Source organism: Geotrypetes seraphini, chromosome 3 (assembly GCF_902459505.1).
Source record: "Geotrypetes seraphini chromosome 3, aGeoSer1.1, whole genome shotgun sequence".
NCBI lineage: Eukaryota > Metazoa > Chordata > Amphibia > Gymnophiona > Dermophiidae > Geotrypetes > Geotrypetes seraphini.
Window position 1 is genome coordinate 20,463,589 of NC_047086.1, and position 21,946 is coordinate 20,485,534.

General features: G+C 43.6%; 1 protein-coding gene across 3 annotated transcripts in view; it reads right to left on the minus strand.

Moving 5' to 3' along the window:
- MCHR2 (melanin concentrating hormone receptor 2) overlaps positions 1 to 21,946 on the minus strand; it is a 236,727-nt gene that overhangs the window by 56,596 nt on the left and 158,185 nt on the right. For all 3 annotated transcript variants that reach the window (XM_033939996.1, XM_033939994.1, XM_033939995.1), the window contains one exon: positions 8,538 to 8,747. In XM_033939996.1, coding sequence (XP_033795887.1) covers positions 8,538 to 8,747 — 210 coding nt within the window. The remainder of the gene's footprint in view (positions 1 to 8,537; positions 8,748 to 21,946) is intronic.

Sequence of the window (21,946 nt, forward strand, 5' to 3'; positions counted from 1 at the left end):
TGGTATATGTTTTTCTAACTCTTGTTTTCGAAAGAGTTTGAAAACCAACTTTAAAAGAAATTTGTATTATGTTGAATTGTTTTATTAAACATAGAAACATGAAGGCAGATAAAGGCCACAATGGCCCATCCATTCTGCCCTTCCTCAGCATCCACTATCTCCTCCTCTCGCTTCGAGATCCCATGTGCCTGTCCCATACTTTCTTGAATTCAGACACAGACTTTGTCTCCACCACCTCTACCAGGAGACTATTCCATGCATCTACCACCCTTTCTGTAAAAAAGCGTTTTCTTAAATTACTCCTTAACGTCATACTATTCCCTCTCATTCTGGAGCCTCCTTTCAACTGAGACTCGTCTCATGCGCATTTATGGCATATAAATATTTAAACATCTATCATATCTCTCCTCTCCTGCTTTTCCTCATTTTTTTTTTACTTTGAGCATTAGTATATACAGCTTTCCAGACATAGTCTCCTTTTCCCATTTGTGTAGAGCAGGGGTGTCCAAAACATCGATTGTAATCTACAGGTAGATCGCAAAGACTATGCGAGTCGATCGCAGAGCCTGGGATCTCTCTCTCTGCTCCCCGCTGAAGCCGGCGCAAGGAAGAGCCAGGCCCGTGCAGCGATTTCACGCCGCCAGCCCACAAGCCTTCCCCCAACGGCAATTGGCTGGCCCGGAACTTCCTCTCCGACATCAAAAATTATATCGGGGGAGGGGGGAAGGCTTGTGGATTGGCCATTGTGCAGTCGCTGCACGTGCCTGGTTTGGCCTTGTTGCTGCTGCAGCGGTGGCGGGGAAGCAGTGAGAAAACAGCGGCGGTGGCTTTGGAGGGGCTTAAGTTTATTTTTCATTATCTTTCTGTTGAGCAGGGGAGGGGAAGATTGGTTGCCTATTATTAAGTGGCTGGAGGGGGAGCAGGCAGGGAGAGAGAAAGAAAGAAAGAAATAATTGGGGGAGAGAATGGAGTATGTCGGGTGGCAGGGGGCAGGCAGGGAGAGAGGAAAAAAAAGTTGCACTCATGGAGGGACACAGAGAGATGTTGTTTGGGGAATGGAATGAGATCTGGAGGAGAGGAAACATGCAGGAGGAACAAAGAAAGAAGTATTGGATGCACAGTCAGAAGGAAGTGCAACCAGAGACTCATGAAATCACCAGTCAGCAAAAGTAGGAAAAATGATTTTATTTTTAATTTAGTGATCAAAATGTGTCCGTTTTAATGCCCTTAACTTACAGGTAAAAAATTTGGACAAAGAAATACAAATCCAGAAAGAAGAGATAAAAACTTTAAAGGAAGAGACTGTATCACTGAAATTAGATATTCAAGAAGAAAAGAAGAACTTAAAAACAATTAAGAGTAACCAAGATTTATTTGTTAAAGACAATACGATTATGCAGAGAAAATTGGAAGCTTTAGATAACAATATTCGGATTAATAATTTGCGATTAATTAATTTTCCTAAACTATTATCAATTTCTCCACGAGATATGATAAAGCGATACTTTCTGGAAATTCTTAAAATACCTGAAAATGCTTTACCACCTCTTACAAAGATTTACTATTTATCTATAAGAAATCAGGATCCTCAAAAGAAAGAAGATGAAGGAATACCACAGAAAGAACCCTTGGACGTTTCCACTTTGTTAGAGCAATCAGATAGAGAATTGGCTATTCCAGCCACTCTCTTATTGACTGTGGCTTTGGCCCCAGACAAGGATTGGATTCATAAACTTTTCTTTAAAAATAGGGCCAAGGACTTTTTGAGTTTTCATATCCAGATATTTCCTGATGTCTCGAGGGAGACTCAGAAGAGAAGAAGGGAATTCTTAATGTTAAAACCAGGAGTGACTCAAATAGGGGGTTTATTTTTTCTTAGGGATCCTTGTAAATGTGTCATAAGATACCGTTCCTTGAAATATGTATTTGTAGATCCAGCTCATTTGACTACTTTCCTTTCTGCGAAACGTCTTGAGTCTGTAGAACCATCTGTACCATTGTGATAATAATTAGCTCACCTCTCAGTAGTAGTTTAAGTGATTTTTCTTGTTAAAATGTTTTACTTTAATTTAATTTCTACTCTTATCGTTAATCTTGGATCCTAATTTGAGGACTAGTGTGTGATTAAGTTAGGATGTATATTTTCTTTATTATTTTGAATTGCTTTCAGGTTTGAGAGTAAATAATATTATTATGTTTTCTTGATCTCACTTTCTGTACAAGATGATATGCTTGATAATAAATGTGTAAATTTTATAAATAAATTAAAAAAAAAAAAAAAAAAAGTGTCCGTTTTGAGAATTTGTATCTGCTGTCTATATTTTGCACTATTGGGCCCCCTTTTACTAAACCGCGATAGTGGTTTTTAGCGCAAAGAGCCACACTGAATGCCCCGTGCAGCTCCCAAAGCTCATAGAGTTCCTATGAGCGTCGGGAGCAGCATGGGGCATTCAATGCAGCTCCCTGCGCTATAAACCTCTATCGCGGTTTAGTAAAAAGGGGGAGGGAGGTATATTTGTCTATTTTTGTATAGTTGTTACTGAGGTGACATTGCATATTTTAAAGTTATCTGCCTTGACCTCTTTGAAGAAAACCTGAATATAAATGATAATTATCATTTTCTCTGCGTAGTGTGCTTTGTGTTTTTTTTAAATTTTTACTGCTGGTAGATCATTTTGACTTGATCATTTTAAAAGTAGCTCGCAAGCCATAAAAGTGTGGGCAACCCTGGTGTAGAGGTATTTAGTGATTCACTTTCCTGAGGGCTTATACTCACCCACCCCAGTGATTTTAGCTTAAAGCCCTCTTCAGTAGGTTAGCCAGTTTGCTCTTGAAAACTCTTCTTAGGCCCGGTTTATGGAATACACATAGTAGCCGACCTTGCAACTAAACTTTAGGTGCAACCATTTACGCCAACTAAAACCTGGTGTAAATTCCGATCCGTGCATGCAAATGAGGGGAAACGGTATGCAAAATAGGCAGGCAGCGATTCACTAAACAAAAATGTGGAACACCGACTGGGTTGGCTGATCAACAAGAAGCGACTGCCGGGGACCAGTCACTCACATCCTTTCCAACCGTCCTGCCAGCCCTGAAATAAACCTGCTCTCTGCCTCCCCGGCTCTCCTGCTCTCTGCCGCTCTTCCCTGCAGAGCGAGCCCATGGTTTTAACCCGCTTTAAACCTGCAGGTTAAAATCACGGGCTCGTACTGCAGGGAAGGGCGGCAGAGAGCAGGAGAGTCGGGGCCAGTACAAAAAGTTTTTAAAAACAAAATGATAGCAAACACATGCGCAGACCATCTACAGGCAAAGTAGATGGTCTGCGCATGGGTCGGGTTTGCTACCTAGCGATCCGTGTCATCAGATGAGGGGCGTGCCTCTGATCGCCCCCATTTGCATGAAGATGGTTGGTGAATCGTTCAGCCTGCCTCCAATCGCCCACAGATCGGACACAGTCGGAAGGTTAGTAAATCTAGCCCAATGTCCCATAGGCCTCTGCTGACATTGGTTAGGCCAGGGATTTCAAAGTCCCTCCTTGAGGGCCGCAATCCAGTCGGGTTTTCTGGATTTCCCCAATGAATATGCATTGAAAGCAGTGCATGCACATAGATCTCATGCATATTCATTGGGGAAATCCTGAAAACCCAACTGGATTGCAGCCCTCAAGGAGGGACTTTGAGACCCCTGGGTTAGTCCAACCGAAAATGCTGACTGCTAGCAATGCTAGGCTGACAATAACTTCCTATGCGTGGCACCTGGAAGTGACGTCAACGGGAAAGACAATGCTGTCACGAGGAGCACGTTGACGTTCTTGCTCGCAGAAGTGAACTAGAGGTACAGGGAAGGGGGCATGCGCCTGGCGAGAGAAAGAGTGGGAAGAGGCAGGGGTCAGAGAGCAGGAGGGCTGCTGGTGCCTCCACCAACATGGCGCAGGGGCGTACTGACTCCCCCCCCCCTTTTAATATGCAACTGGATATATTTGTAAAAAAATTAAAAAATAAATTAAGCTGAGAACAATTAGGCTGTTGCCTCCGCTTGACTTTACTGCCTACATCGGCAACCCACATACAATTCGCACACAAGTAGAGCAATCTGAACCAGAGAAGCCTCAACGAACATTACAGCAAATCTTCTCCCCTTACACTTTGACGGCTTGTTATTTTTTAAATAAAGGAGGAAAACCCACAGCCTAGTTCTCAACGGACCAGGGTCCAAATGACTAAAATAATGAAGCATGACTATTAAAGAGACCCAGCGACTACTGGATCTTTCTAGAAGGCACCGCTGTGCCATAGAACTCTGACATAGTGACATGTGAGAATGTCTGCATGCTGTCCCTGGACAACACCTGTTACGGTAAATAACTGTGCTTTACGGAGAGGGCGGTTGATGCGTGAAATGCGTTCCCGAGGGAGGCAGTGGACAGGAAAACGGTGACAGAGTTCAAGCAAGCGTGGGATGAACACAGATGATCTTTAATCAGAAAATAAGGGGTATCCGTCGAAGGAACTAAGGCCAGTACTGGGCTGGCTTGCACGGTCTGTGGACATTCAGTTGCGGACGGACTGGGGGAGGGCTTCGATGGCTGGAGTGAGCTTTGACGTTGACTCCGGTAGATAGGTCCTAAGCACACCGGGTTTCTGGCCCAGAAATGTCTAAGAAAAAGGACCATTTAAATTAAGGGCTCCTTTTACTAAACTGCGTGGCTAGAACCAACGCCAGCTCAATGCTGGCATTAGCATCTAGCGCGTGCGGCAATTCTGCGCATGCTAATCGCACGCTAAAACCACTATCACAGCTTAGTAAAAGGAGCCCTAAATGATTAATTTAATGCAATGATTAATTTAATGGTTAATTTAATGTGTTCTGCTTCATTTTTTCAATCAAGTTCCTTATATTCAACTTGATGTATTTGATCTGTTCTATGTATTACTATTCTATGAAAATTTTGTGATATTTTTGCAAATTTTAAATTAATAAATATGTACAATATTTCTAACTTTGTAATTTGAGTCCATTGCTCTGATATTATAGTATTTTTCTGTGGTATATACTCTTTAGGGATTTCTTTTTCTTATCTTTGAGATTTACTTCTTTCCCTGCCATGCCGGTATTTTCTGCATTATATTGTAAATGTTTTCTGTCTTAATCTGTTTTTAAGTCCATTATTCTAATTTGTATTTTATCTGTATCCCATGTTGTGACCTGTATCCCATGTATCCCACCTTGTTGTGACCCGCCCAGAGCTTTTTCAGTATGGCAGTATATAAGAATAAAATTATTATTATTCTTTGAGATTCTGTATGTAATGTTGCTACTCTTTGGGATTCCAGAATCTTGTTACTCTCTGGGATTCCGGAATCTTGTTACTCTCTGGGATTCCGGAATCTTGTTACTCTCTGGGATTCTGGAATCTTGTTACTCTCTGGGATTCTGGAATCTTGTTACTCTCTGGGATTCTAGAATCTTGTTACTCTCTGGGATTCCGGAATCTTGTTACTCTTTGGGATTCCGGAATCTTGTTACTCTCTGGGATTCCGGAATCTTGTTACTCTCTGGGATTCCGGAATCTTGTTACTCTCTGGGATTCCGGAATCTTGTTACTCTCTGGGATTCCGGAATCTTGTTACTCTCTGGGATTCCGGAATCTTGTTACTCTCTGGGATTCCGGAATCTTGTTACTCTTTGGGATTCCGGAATCTTGTTACTCTCTGGGATTCCGGAATCTTGTTACTCTCTGGGATTCCTGAATCTTGTTACTCTCTGGGATTCTGGAATCTTGTTACTCTCTGGGATTCCGGAATCTTGTTACTCTCTGGGATTCTAGAATCTTGTTACTCTCTGGGATTCCGGAATCTTGTTACTCTCTGGGATTCTAGAATCTTGTTACTCTCTGGGATTCTAGAATCTTGTTACTCTTTGGGATTCTGGAATCTTGTTACTCTCTGGGATTCTAGAATCTTATTACTCTTTGGGATTCCGGAATCTTGTTACTCTCTGGGATTCCGGAATCTTGTTACTCTCTGGGATTCCGGAATCTTGTTACTCTCTGGGATTCCGGAATCTTGTTACTCTCTGGGATTCTGGAATCTTGTTACTCTTTGGGATTCCGGAATCTTGTTACTCTCTGGGATTCTAGAATCTTGTTACTCTCTGGGATTCTAGAATCTTGTTACTCTTTGGGATTCTGGAATCTTGCTATTCTTTGTGATTCTGAATGGAATGTTGCTACTCTTTGGGATTCTAGAATCTTGTTACTCTCTGGGATTCTGGAATCTTGATAGGCTGGTATCTTAATGCATTCTGCTTCCTTTTTTCAATCAAGTTCCTTAGATTCAACTTGATGTATTTTATCTGTTCTATGTATTACTTCTTTCCCTGCCAGGCCGGTATTTTCTGAATTATATTGTAAATGCTTTCTGGCTTTATCTGTTTTTAAGTCCATTATTCTAATTTGTATTTTATCTGTATCCCATGTATTAGCTCACTTTGTTGTGAACTGCCTAGAACTTTTTCGGTATGGCGGTATATAAGAATAAAATTATTATTATTAATTTATGGCGCATATATGGTTGGGCAGACTGGATGGACCACTCGGGTCTTTACCTGCCGTCATTTCATTTACTATGTTAAATAAAGGACGTTCTGAGTGTCCTTGCCTGTGCCGCGTTTGATCTGTGCATAAATGGAGGTATTTGAGCGTACGGGCCTTCAATCTAGTGCCTGTCGCTTTAAATAAACCAATTCACCTAGAGTCTCTGCAGGCTGTGAAGCCTTTTTGTATTGGAAAACTGAAAAGAATTATCCAAAGACTCTATTGTGCCTCAGCGTTCGAGATCCCACAGGGCCTTTCTTCAGATGTTAACAAATGCGTGAATTGCATGTCATGTGAAGGGTGATGTCCATGTTAGTTCAATTATGGTATTGAGACACAGAAGCAATCTATCAACAAGGTCCATATAGCCGAAAGCACTGCATAACTAACTTTACATTAAAACCCCTCAAAATTCATACTAAGCCACAGTAAACTAAGCTAAACTAAACCTTAGGTTTCTATACCGCATCATCTCTACATTCGTAAAGCTCGACACGGTTAACAAGAGTTAGGGTAGAAAGGAACTCCAGTGGAGGGAAGAGGCAAAATGAAGAGAAAAATTTAGAGGAGTAGAATAACCAGAGAGGGAGGAAGAGTTACATTCTTGAGAATAACCAGGTTTTCAAATGTTTACGGAAGAGTTAGAGGGAGCTCAGATTCCTAAGAGGGGAGGCAAGGTTGTTCCAGAGCTCAGTGATTCTGAAAGGGAGGGAAGAACCTAGTAGAGGTTTCTATCATGGTCCGTAGCACTAAATGCTCAGATGTTAATATAGGGTTACCAGATTATCCATCTGGTAAAAGAGGATGCATGACCCCCCCCCCCACACACACATTCTGTTCTGCCCCAGGACTGCCCCCCAGCCCCACACAAATCTCATCTCGCACTCCAGCCCCGGCCCCGATCTTACCAGCTTTCCAAAACCCAGACAAAGTGCTAGGTTTTGAAAAGCCGTCTGGACGCCCAAACATATCCTCTAAGAAAGGACATGGGGAAATCCAGACGTCTGGCAGACTTTTGTGCATCGGGGCCTTGGCCTCTTAACTTAGAGTCAGGGCTGGCGTTAGGGGGGAGCAAACAGGGCTCGGGAGGGCCCCCTGTGAACCGACGTGTCTTCCCCCTTCAATCTGCACCGGTCTGATGCTGTCCTTACCTTCCGTCGCTAACAAATCCATTCTTGCTGCAGGAGGTCTCCAGCCGCGGCAGCCAATCTGAACGGCTCCTTTCCCTGCTTTCCTTTGCCCTGACCCTCCCAGGCGGAAACCGGAAGTGGCGTCATTGGGGATGGATGGCGACAGAAGGAAAGCAGGGAGGGGGAGCTGTAAGCAGCGCTTCAGATTGGCTGCCGCGGCTGAAAGTCCTCCCGCAACAAAAAAGGACACCTGGCCCCGTCATATTCCCCCGGCCCCACCCCCGTTCTTCCCCAGCTCAACGCCCACATGAACTTCGCGTCTCCTTTTCCGAGCTCAGGGCTGCATCTGGAGGGCCTCTGCACACGTGTGTGGGTATCAACACAATGCCATCATGCGCACACATGTGCCATCAACACATTGACATCCACGCGTGCGCAGAGAAGCCCCCCCCCCAGAAGCAGCCCCGAGCTCGGGGCCTTCCAAAACCCAGACAGACTGCCAGGTTTTGGAAATCATAGAACATAGAAAATGACGGCAGAAAAGCATCTAGTCTGCCCACACTAATGGCTCACCCCCTAACTACCTCCATGAAGAGATCCCACATGCCAAACCGAAACATAGAACATGACGGAAGAAAAGGGCCACGGCCCATCTAGTCTGCCCACCCTAATGGCCCACCCCCTAACTACCTCCATGAAGAGATCCCACATACCAATCCCATCTTTTCTTAAAATCCAGACACCTAGACAGTCCTTTAAAAAAAAAAGAGGATGTGTCTGGGTTTTCCCTCTCTTGGAGTGCAATCGCATACCTGTCCAGGCTCATTGCGGTCATAATAGCGCTGCAGGCAAACTGGTTACATGTGTCCAGTGACGTGATAATAGTACAGAGAGGGCTTCCAAAAACCCATTCTCCACTTCTAGCCCACTGATGAATGAGAAATGGCATTCCGATGACATGAACTAAGTCCGCCACTGCCAGATTGCAGATATAAATATCTGGGATGGTTTTCCTTCTGGACCTGCAAAAAAACCCAAAAACAATTAGGATAAAATTACAATGTGCAACAGAGGTTTTGGGACATGAATTGTAGTGATTTGGGGTTGCTGAATTCAAAACTGACCTAAATTTTTCAGGATAACCCTCTGATTTTTGGCAAAAGAGCATTATATTGCAAAAATTAACATTTTCACTATATTTTCTTTACTGATTTTTAAACTTTGATAGTGCAATAGAAATGATAAATTATATAAACTGCATAAAAATACACTGTTAATTATACAATTATTACATTAAACAATCATTTTCTCCCCTTATTATCTTAATTATTAAAACAATAATACATATGATATGATTTCAATATTATAATAATAAAAACAACTAGGGAAATTCTTGTATATTTCTGTGATGAAATTGTAAATATCACTCTGTAAATCACAGCTCTAATTTTCTATATACTATATGAAATTGTTTGTAAAGTGCTCAGACCCGTAACCAACTTGTAATGTGATGACACAAGACTATGGTTCGTATGGGACCATCATCGCTCTTTACGGTCCCATCACCATTCTCAACTATGGGACAAATCTCCGCTTATTTTAAAGGGTCCTGGTCCTTTTCAACTTTTTCGTAAAAAATTAAAAACTATTTTATTTGCCAAACACTTCGGAATCCAGTCATGTTAATATTTTTTGATTGTTATTTTTTTCAGTATTTTTTTAGTTGCTGTTAACCGAGTCGAGCTCCTTTCTGGCTTGAGACCCATAAGAACATAAGAACATAAGAACTGCCATCTCCGGATCAGACCCATGGTCCATCGAGTCCGGCGATCCGCACACGCGGAGGCCCAGTCAGGTATACACCTGATGTAGTTTTACCACCCATATCCCTCTATGCCTCTCATAAGGAGATGTGCATCTAATTTGCCTTTGAATCCTAGCACAGTGGATTCCTTAATAACCTCCTGTGGAAGAGCATTCCGGTATATAAAGCTAAGTTTTAGTTTAGTTTAGATTCTTTTCACAGAACATTTTACAATTACTCAATTTAAAAGCAAGGATCATGAAGCATAATAAAATTTAGACAGGGAGGAGGGGGCGGAACAAATGATTTAAAAAGATGGGGATTAGTAAAGCGGGTTGTAAAATAGATTTACGCTATAGGAGACCCCATGATCCCTCTCCCTAAATTAAATATCCGATGTTCCTTTCCTGGTTAGTGTTAGTTTTTGAAGTTTAAGAAAACTCCCTGGTGCATGGGAAATTGAAAAGATGGTCATTTTGGTGTGAAGAGGAAGCGCCTTTTGTATATCAGTGTAGAGTGATGTCACTCGTTTGGAAAAAGTGAAGTGATAAAACACTACCCCTGTTTCCTTTTTTGCTGATATATATTCCATAGGGTACGTGTGAAGTGTGCCAGATGGTTTATGTATCTCCCAATTCATACAAGGGGGTGTTGAAAAGTTCTCAGCCCAATCAACTTCCTAAATTCTGAATGGTAGTTTGCCACTGCGGTGGAAGAGTATTATTTTATTTTGCAAAACGCTAGTTTGCATGATCATAATGCTATGTTTTGAACATAAGAACATAAGACTTGCCGCTGCTGGGTCAGACCAGTGGTCTATTGTTTCAGATGACGGCAGATAAAGACCTGAATGGTCCATCCAGTCTGCCCATTAGTTATACCCATTAAAAATACATGATTAAATTAATTTGTCTCTTCTTTGATATTTCTAGGTCATAGACTGTAAAGTCCGCCTGGTATTGTCCTAGGTTCCAACTGTTGAAGTTGCCATTTAATCAAGCCTTTGTGACATCACTGATGAAGTTGGCTCTTAGGCATTGGTGGAATGAGGCATTATGACATCACAATTTTGGTTCTGGAATGTTGCTACATTGTGGGTATTTGCCAGGTAACATAGTAACATAGTAAATGACGGCAGATAAAGACCTGAACGGTCCATCCAGTCTGCCCATTAGTTACACCCATTAAAAATACATGATTAAATTAACTTGTCTCCTCTTTGATATTTCTGGGTCATAGACTATAAAGTCCACCTGGTGTTGTCTTAGGTTCCAAATGCTGAAGTTGCCGTCCAAGCTCACTCCAGCCTATCCAACCATCCTGTTTGCAGGAAATCTACCATAAAGTCTGGCCAGTAACATCCTCATGTTCCAAATTAGTGGAGTTCCCATTGATGCCCTCCTCAGCCCAATCCTACACTAAATCATCACATATGGGACAGACCGTGCAAGTCTGTCCCGTACCGGCCTTAGATCATTGATTGAACCATGTCAATGAAAAGTGTGTAACTTTGAGCTATCAAGAAGTTGCTATTCCTGCAGAAGAAAACTCCAAAGGAAATCCATGAATGTATGATGCAAACATTGAGTGACAAGTGGCCATCTTATTCCATAGTGAAGAAGTGGTGTACAAACTTTCAGCATGGAGTTTCGAGACTGAAGATGCATCAAGGTCTGGAAGGACTCAGCTCCTGAAATTGTTGACCGTGTCCATGACCTGACGTTGGCAGATCAGCGAATATTGGCTAAAATAATTGCTGAGGCACTACAGATATCCAGGAAATGTGTAGGGTGTTTAATCCATGAGCAGCTGGGTATGCAGAAGGTATCAGCCAAGTGGGTGCCCAGATGTTTGAATGCTGACAAGAAACAACGTCAAATGAACACTTCCAAGTTGATTTTGCAGCATTTTCAGCGAGCCGATGCCAACTTTTTGGAATGACTAGCTATTGTTGATAAAACTATGATCCTGAGATAAAACAACAATGGTGGCACGCAGGTTCTGCAAGGCCAAGGAAATTCAAGACCCAAAAGTCAACAGATCTTGCTCCATCTGACTATTTTCTATTTCCAAACCTTAAAAAGAGTTTGGAAGGGCAGTATTTCAGTGACCAGACATCCGAGTATTTTTTTTGGAAGGGTTACAGAAACGTCAGACAAGAAAAATTCATTCCGGAAATGGAAAAAGGAACAAACTGGGGAAAACTGGAAGGAACACAGAAAACGCCAAGGAGAATGTCATCAAGTAGTTAGGAGAGCGAAAAGAGAATACGAAGAGAGGCTGGCCAGGGAGGCAAAAAACTTCAAATCGTTCTTCAGATATGTTAAAGGGAAGCAACCGGCGAGGGAGGAAGTAGGACCGTTGGATGATGGAGACAAAAAGGGAATGATAAAGGAACAAAAAGAGGTAGCCGACAGGTTAAACAAATTCTTCTCGTCAGTCTTCACAAGCGAGGACACATCCACTGTACCAGAACCCGACGTGATCTTCTATGGTGATCAAGAAGAAAAACTGTCAACAATAGAGGTGAGCCATGAGGATGTCCTCCAACAGATAGATAGATTGAAAAGCGACAAATCACCAGGCCCGGACGGAATCCACCCTAGGGTACTAAAAGAACTAAGAAATGAGATAGCGGGAATACTCCAACGAGTTTGCAACCTATCCTTGAAAACTGGGGAGATCCCGGAGGACTGGAAGATAGCAAATGTTACACCTATCTTTAAAAAGGGGTCAAGAGGAGACCCGGGAAACTACAGGGCGGTAAGTTTGACATCGGTTCCGGGCAAGATGGTAGAAGCACTGATAAAGGACAGCATCTGTGAGCACATCGAAAAACATGGGCTGATGAAAGCGAGCCAACATGGCTTCTGCAAAGGAAGATCGTGCCAAACAAATTTACTGCACTTCTTTGAGGGGGTGAACAGCTAGTTGGACAAAGGGGAACCCGTAGACATCATTTACCTCGACTTCCAAAAGGCCTTTGACAAGGTACCCCATGAGCGGCTACTTAGGAAGCTGTGGAACCACGGGGTGGAAGGGGACATACACAGATGGGTCAAACACTGGTTGGCAGGCAGAAGACAGAGGGTTGGAGTGAAGGGTCACTACTCGGGCTGGAGGAAGGTCACGAGCGGAGTTCCGCAGGGGTCTGTACTGGGACCGCTGCTGTTTAATGTATTTATTAATGACCTGGAAACAGGGACGAAATGTGAAGTTATAAAATTTGCGGATGACACTAAACTCTGTAGAAGGGTTAGAACTACGGAAGAGTGTGAGGACCTACAAAAGGACCTAAACAAACTGGAGGAGTGGGCGAATAAATGGCAGATGAAATTCAATGTAGGGAAATGCAAGGTCATGCATATAGGGAGAAAGAACCCGATGTTCAGCTACCAAATGGGGGGATTAGTATTAGAGGGAAGCAACTTTGAAAGAGATTTGGGTGTACTGGTGGACACAACAATGAAGTCAACGGCACAATGTACAGCAACCGCGAAGAAGGCAAACAGAATGTTGGGTATTATTAAGAAGGGTATTACGACCAGAACAAAATAAGTCATCCTGCCGTTGTATCGGGCAATGGTGCGCCCGCACCTGGAGTACTGTGTTCAGTATTGGTCACCGTACCTTAAGAAGGATAGGGCAACACTTGAGAGGGTCCAGAGGAGAGCGACACGAATGATTAAGGGCATGGAAAACCTCTCATACACTGAAAGATTGGAGAGACTGGGGCTCTTCTCCCTGGAAAAGCGGAGACTCAGAGGAGACATGATAGAGACCTACAAGATCATGAAGGGCATAGAGAAAGTAGAGAGGGACAGATTCTTCAAACTTTCAAAACATATAAGAACAAGAGGGCATTCAGAAAAATTGGAAGGGGACATATTCAAAACAAATGCTAGGAAGTTTTTCTTTACCCAGCGTGTGGTGGACACCTGGAATGCACTTCCAGAGGATGTAATAGGACAGAGTACGGTACTGGATTTCAAGAAAGGATTGGACAAATTCCTGCTGGAAAAAGGGATACAGGGGTATAGATAGGGAGCTACTGCGCAGGTCCTGGACCTGTTGGGCCGCCGCGTGAGTGGACTGCTGGGCATGATGGACCTCGGGTCTGACCCAGTGGAGGTATTGCTTATGTTCTTATATGTGGAATAACTTGTAAGTTTCAAGGCTTCATTTCATTCCCTTCTTAGTTGGACTTTTCATCATCCCCTCGTAGTAATGTAGAAAATGAATAGGGTAGTTATTTATGTGGCATCCTCTGTTACATGGATAAGTCCTTTTGAATACTGGGTTATAGACATATATGTTATTAAGAGGTTATGAATATGCCCACATTTTGCATTTCTTCCTTTTGCAGATGTTATCTCTGGGGATAGAGCTGTCTTTATCCATGTGCACAATTTTACACAGAGATAGTTAAGCAATTAAAAAAAAAAGCAAAAAAAAAACAAAACACATTCTGCACACAAACCTCTGTTTTATGCCTGGAAATGCCTTTGAAAGTTGCCTCCTGAAAAGTGTACACTGTTGCTCTTTGGAGTGGCTTCCTGTTCCCGCATGGGCGGGACCATCCAGAGAAAAGGCTTCCGGGGCAGGCTGACGGCAGCAGGATCACCTCACTTCTGCTGCCGGCAGGCCTGAAGATTCATTTTTCAGCCGAGCCCGGAGGTAGATAGGGGCCCAGGGTGCACAGGTTAGGTCTCTAGACACTTTCTCCCCAGACAGGGGAGAAAGCCATCCGGACACCTAGACAGTCCTCTAAAAAGAAGACGTCTGGGTAAATCCGGATGTCTAGTAACCCTTCTCCACCCATATGTACACTCCCTTGCAGCTGCCCAGCATTGCACTTATCCACACCCTTAGAAAATGACACTTCGAACACTTACATGCATGAGTGCTAATTGTCTTGGCATGAATGCCTAATTATAGAATTGTAGAATTATAGAATCTTAAGATCTTAATGGAAACACATCCGGCGGTATAAGAAATGTTAAATAAACTTGAAACATCCAGAAAAACAACAGGTTATAAGCTCGGTTCCCTCTAAGCCAGTGCCTCGCAAACTTCCGGAAGCCGCGGCACAGTAAACCCTGAGCTGCGGCCGGAGGGCATCCGGAAATGCGCGGACGTCGACACGATGCATGAAGGCCTTCCGGATGGGGCCCTGAGCTGCCAGTTGGAGGGTGCTGCAAGAGAAGAGGCTCGCCCTGTAGGCAGTCAACCGGCGCCTCTCCTCCTCGCTGGCATCTCGCGGCACACCCAGAATCTCGCCGCGGCACACAAGTTTGCTAAAGCTGAGTGGCAGTGCGGCACTGTTCTGTATTTTCGAAATCTCGGGACAGGCAGGTTCTCTGGCGTCCTACAGAACTTGGCGGTGCTGTCCTTCGGTATTGAAAATGCGATAATGAAACAGCACCCCCCATTGGCGGAACTGCAGGTGGAGGACCGCTCCTCGGCTTAGAGCAGTGTGCCGCAAACTTTTTAAAGCCATGGCGCGCTACACACGGGGCTACGGCTGGAGGGCAACTGGAAGTGCACGGGCATTAATGTGGTGATGACATGCATCACGTAGACATCTGCACATGCGAAGGGCTCCAGCCATTGCCCCGAAACTCCTATTGGCGCCGGTGGTAGGGTTCTGGACAAGGACAGGCGCTGATAGTAGGAGAGGCACCGGTGCCGGCTGACTGCCTAAAGGACGTGTCTCGCCGCGAGAGGCGCGTCTTGTAAGCAGTCAGCCGGCATCGGTGCCTCTCCTCCTCGGGCGGCTGCGGCACACCTGGAATCTGCTGTTGCACGCAGTTTGCGATACACTGGCTTAGAGGGAACAGTGGTTATAAGTGACAAGTTACCCCTAGAAACATCAAGTTTCAAAATAAACTAGCCAGGCAACTAAGGTTTTACCTGGTTGGATTCCCTGGAGTGAGAAGTATACCATTGCAAACCCAGGAAATGCAACCCCTCAGCTGAATATTTAAGCAGGAGAAGAGTTTTAAAAATGAGCTTCTATCCACCCTCATCTCCCCCCCACCCCGGTTTATGTATGGGGACAGACTTAAAGATCTCAATATGTATACTTTGGAGGAAAGGTGGGAGATATGATAGAGACATTTAAATACCTACGTAATGTAAAGGTGCACAAGACGAGTCTCTTTTGTTTGAAAGGAAGCTCTGGAAGGAGAGGGCATAGGATGAAGTTAAGAGGTGACAGGAGGAATCTGAGGAAATACTTTTTTACAGAAAGGCTGGTAGATGTGTGGAACAGTCTCCCAGAAGAGGTGGTGGATTCAAGAGGGCCTGGGATAGACACGTGGGATCTCTCGGAGAGATAAAGAGATAATGGTTACTGTGGATGGGCAGTTCTATGACCTCACAATGCAGGTACAAAGAGCCTTAGCCAATAGGAAAAGGAGATGCAAATGTTTAGGGCCTTAGCCAATAAGGAGATGAGGAGATAGTGGATGCTGCAGATGGGCCATTTGGCCTTTATCTGCCATCATGTTTCTATAACCTTAAAGTTCTATGACATCACAATGCAGGTGTAAAGAGCCTTAGCCTATAGGAAGAGGAAGAGATAATGGTTACTGCGGATGGGCAGATTGGATGGGCCATTTGGCCTTTATCTGCCATCAAGTTTCTATATTTTATTTAGAGTATATATAATATCTCATTTTGCCTTCTTCTATTTCAGGGCTTCCCAAACCCAATTTGTAAAGTCGCACTCAGAATCTTTCCAATGCCTATGTATAAAATGTATTTGCATATAGAGGAGACCCAGAATATGCATATTGTGGATATGCTGAAATTACATCTGGTATTGGGGGTCACAGGGGCAGGCATGGGAAGCCCTATTCCAATCCTACCACTTAGATCTGGGTCACTATGAAAGACCAGCTGATTGAGGGGCCCCTTTTAACAAGTTGTGGTGAGCACTAATGCATAGAGGCATCCCATGGTAAAATCCTGATGTGCATGTGTTATGTTGTTATGTTACATGTGATCTTATATCCCGCCAAATCCTCTAAAGCAGAGTTCAAGGCGAGTTACAACAGCATTGTTGCTACACAAAAATGATTGTGATGTCACAATGCCTTATTCCACCAATAACGGTCAATTTCATCGATGATGTCACAATACCTTGATTGTAAAGGGTAAAGAACATGATAGACTGCCTTTTCTATGTGGTTATAATCAAAGTGATTTACATATTTTAGACAGGTACTTATTTTGTATCTAGGGCAATGAAGTGTTAAGTAACTTGCCCAGAGTCACAAGCTGCGGCAGTGATAAAAGAAGCCCAAAGACTTCTGATACTTTGGATTTCAGATAGCATTAATCGCACTAAAAATACATTTGATTTTTTTGGCCGAGAGGGCACGTCTAGGAGTGGAAATTGGATGAGCCTCCAGCAGGTGCGTAGCCACGGGGTGGACCTGGCCCACCCAGTTTGGGCTCAGGCCCACCCACCCCAGAAGTGGAGGACTTTGATGCATTTGCATTCTGTGCCAGGGGGAAGACTTCCAGGTCAGCCGCTAGTAGAGTATAGGAACCGCTGCAGGCAACCTGAAAAGAAATGCTGTACGAAGCAATTGGGTTGGGGGATGGGAAGGGAAGGAAAGAGGCTGCATGGGCTGGGGAGGGGGGGGGGGGCAGTGGAGAGGGAAAGAGAGAGGCTGCCACACAGGCTGGGGGTGGGAAGGGAGGGAAAGAGAGAGGTATGGGTAGGATGAGGCAGAGAAAACTTCGTGCCCACCCACTTGGGCCTCGGGCCCAGCCTACACTGGCTGTCAGGCTATTCCACTGATCTCCATTGATCAATTAGCGCAGCCATATTGGTTCACACTAACTAATTAGCATGTGAGCTCTTACCGCCTACAAGAAGGTTGGCAACCTCAGTGCATGGCCATTAATGCCAAAAACAGGAAATTATTAATTTTCTGGCTGGGACAAAAAGTGGCCTTGGTGTGCGAGAAAGACCCTTGCACGGGCACAGTGGCTTAGTAAGGGGAAGGCGGTTCGCCCTAAGTGCTGTCTTGGTGGAGGTGCCAGCACCCGTCCTCCTCTCTGCCCCCCCCCCGCTCCTTCCTGACCCCCCCCTGCAACATTCCCCTTCCCTTCCCCCCCAACCGCTTTAATTTTCCTGGCGCTTTGCAGCATCGCAAACTTGCTGCCCGCGCTCTCTGACGTCACTTCCGGGTCCCGCGCCAAGGGGGGTGACGTCAGGGGGAGAGCCGACACCGACGCTGGCAGCAAGTTTGTGATGGTATGGGTGAAGGAAAGGGACGTGTGCCCACAGCGGTGGGGGTGGGGGATGGAAACGAGCGAGGGAGTGGAGAAGGAGGAGGGACGCCACCGCTCCAGATGCCTCTCACCCTCGCCACCTTTTTGCTGCAGCTTTGTAAAGTTGATACGCAACCCTTTCTGACATCTTGAACAGAAAATTGGTTCCGATAAATATGTCCGAGCTCTTACTCTCGCCCTGCTAAGCATCCCTCTCTTAGCATGAAACTGATCGCCTGATGCCATCGTTAAAGAGTCTTCTTTTTTCATTGAAACAGCTGAACCACAAGCAGAAAGGAAACATTAATGCTCAATGACCCGAGACACTAGAGGCTCTCAAACCATAAATAGGAAAGGGAGCGCTGGGGCTCGCTTAATGATCTGAAACTCAGGCTCATGCTTGTACGTTGTTTATCGAGTCAGACCAATTTATACGCAGCCTTGCATTAGGCCCCTCTTCAGTTCGCCTGCTCTGTTTTCTAACTTCTCTGATATTTTTAATCGTGCTGACTGCAAATGCCACCCCCGGAGCGTCAAGAACACGTGTACAGGGTTTTTTTTTTCTCTCTCTCTCTCAAAAACAAGCAGATCAATTTCGGCCAGGCTTCTTATTCCAAATAACTCCGTGTTCTTGCTAAGTTGGATCGGATCAAACATTTTGTTCGGTGTTCACAAAATAGACACTGGACACCTTAGGTTCAAAAGATCTCTAATCCTGACAAATAAACAAAACTGGGGTATAATAGCATACATTATTTGAGCAGAAATGATTACTAAACTAGGATAATAAGGGTTTGTATAAGTACTGCTTGCCCATATCTGTTATCGAACAAACTATGAACTTCATCATAAGAATAACCTTACTGGGTCAGACCAATGGTCCATCAAGCCCTGTAGCCTGTTCTCACGGTGGCCAATCCAGGTCCCTAGTACCTGGCCAAAATCCAAGGAGTAGCAACATTCCATACAGAATCCCAAAGAATAGCAAGATTCCGGAATCCCAGAGAGTAACAAGATTCCAGAATCCCAAAGAGCAGCAACATTCCATGCTACCGATCCAGGGCACGCAGTGGTTTTCCCATGTCTTTCTCAATAACAGACTATGGACTTTTCCTCCAGGAACACAGAAACATAGAACATGACGGCAGAAAAGGGCCACGGCCCATCTAGTCTGCCCACACTAATGGCCCACCCCCTAACTACCTCCATGAAGAGATCCTACATGCCAATCCCATCTTTTCTTAAAATCTGGCACGCTGCTGGCCTCAATTACCTGTTGTGGAAGATTATTCCAGCGGTCAACCACCCTTTCGGTGAAGAAATATTTTCTGGTGTCGCCATGAAATTTCCCACCCCTGATTTTCAACGGATGCCCTCTTGTTGCCGCGGGTCCTTTAAGGAAAAAGAGATCCTCTTCCAAACCTTTCTTAAAACCAGCTACGCTATCCGCTCTTACCACATCATCTGGCAACGCGTTTCAAAGCTTAACTATTCTCTGAGTGGAAAAAAATTTCCTCCTATTGGTTTTAAAAGTATTTCCCTGTAACTTCATTGAGTGTTCCCCCTAGTCTTTGTCATTTTTGACAGAGTGAAAGATCGATCCACATGTACCCATTCTACTCCACTCAGTATTTTGTAGACTTCAATCATAGCCATCCTGTCATGGATTACTCTGCATGATGAACTCTGACAAGGACATGTTGTTTGTGCAAAGACACTGGTTAAGCCTTTGTTCAATATATTTTTGCATTTATTTATTTATACCCCACCTTTCCAAGGTGGGTAACAATAAAGTACATACATTCAGGAAACACCTAAAAACTTACCTATTCTTGAAATACCTAGGTAACGAACTGGAACATCAACCCCCCTCGTAAAATCACCACATACCGGAACGTGCAAACTGCTAACCCCAACCCCTATTCGCTAAATATGAACACTCTATGAACTTACGGAATATTTCTACTTCTGTGTAAACAACTTGGCACTTCCTGGCCTTGCAACACACAAACTGACGTTAACATGATTAATGTTATCAGATGTACACTGCTATATTCTCTAATTCGTTGTATGAAATATACACTGCTATACTCTTTAATTAGCTGTTCGTAAAGTTTCACTTGATTGTATTTACAGTTTCTTCATTGTAAACCGCCTAGAAGTCGCAAGATTATTGGCGGTATATAAGAATAAAGTTATTATTATTATTATTATTATTACATTACAAGAAACAGAACATCAATAAGACATAATAATGATAATGTAAGGCCTCCTAAAATTACCTTCAAAAAACTATAGATCAAGTCCCATATTTCATCTTACAGAAGAGGCATTTCTTCAACATTTTTTTAAAAACTACTCAAACATGTTTGCTGTTGTAAATATCCCGGAAGCTTATTCCACTCCTGAGGACCCACACACGAAAACATGCCAGCTCTAGACACAGCTGGCCGCAGCTGTTTCACTGTCTGAACATGTAGGGCATCGTGAGTCACCGATCACAACATGCGATCATAAGGCCTGGGACTTTCCGTAAGATTTTTTGAGGGTCTATGTCCTTAGTAATACACCAGTCTAAACCAGTCTCATAGTCCATGACTACTCAAATGTTTTAAGTGGCGGTCCAGAAACTTCAGCTGTCAGAAACCCAGGATGCACCTCATGCCCCTTCCGTTCCTGGATCAAGCATCTCTCCATTCTGCCCTCCCTACCTTCCTCCTGTTCAACCACCGTTCAATATTCCTTCCATCCCTCCCTCCCTCCCAATGTACAGTTTTCAATAACAGCACCCCAATCTTGGAATGACCTCCCACTGTATATTAGAGAGGAAAAGCACTTAGATAAATTCAAAACCAAACTTAAGAGTTTCCTTTTTATAGATGCTTTTAATGAATAAATCACAAAGACTCGCTTCCTTTTTCTTTCTACTTTGCATATTATTATAAATTTTATCTGTTGCCCTTCCAATTGTTCTTTCCTTAAACGTTATTAAATTAATATTGATTGTAACCCATTAACAATTTTCCCTTTGCCTTGATATTATATGTATAAGTTAAACTATGTATAGAAATGTTTATATTCATTATTTTAATTTGTTTTGAATATTGTCTGTTTGTTCTGTTCCCCATATTTGATTATTTATGTAAATTGTATTGTGATAGGCGATTAATCAAATTGTATAATAAACTTGGAAACTTCACTTTCTCCTTCCCTTCTGATCCCAGGTCTAACATCTCTCCATCTGGCTTCCTTCTCCCCCTTCTTCCCATTGTCCAATATCTCTCCATCTCTACCCCTCCTCCTCCAGCTCCAATATCTCTTTCCTTCCTGCCCAGCCACAGTCAACATCTCTTTCCATCTCTCTTTCTCTCCCCTCTGGCCTCAGTACATTATCTCTATCATTTTTTAGGAAACATCTGAAAACGTATCTCTTTCAGAGATTCTTAACTTAGGACTGATCTAATTTATTGAAAATTTTTCTATTACCTTCATTATTGTTTTATATTATATTCTTTTAAACTTTGTTAACTGGCTCGATTCCTTGTTGGAATGATCCAGCATATAAAATGGAAATTAGATTAGATTAGATCAGGAGATATCAGCCTGGATTTGTGACTTCTCTCATCTAAAGGTAATCCAGACTTTCTGTATCTCTGGAGGAAGGAAACCACATATGTTGAAAATTCCCTTTGAAAATCCAAATCTCCATTGACAGTGCCTTTGGTGTTAAGTGATAGTGTTCGAGCTTGACATTTACAAATGCCTACATCAGCATGGAACGCATTGCCAGAGGTTGTGGTAAGAGCGGATAGTGTAGCTGGATTTAAGAAGGGTTTGGACAATTTCCTGGAGGAAAAGTCCATAGTCTGTTATTGAGAAAGACATGGGGGAAGCCACTGCTTGCCCTGGATCGGTAGCGTGGAATCTTGCTACTCCTTGGGTTTTGGCCAGGAACTACTGACCTGGATTGGCCACCGTGAGAATGGGCTACTGGGCTTGATGGCCCTTTGCTCTGACCCAGTAAGGCTAATCTTATGTTCTTACGTGAGCCAAGTATAGGACAATTAAGCCATTAGAACATCACTGTTGAGGTTGGCTCTGAGGCACTGTGGAATGAGGCATTATGAC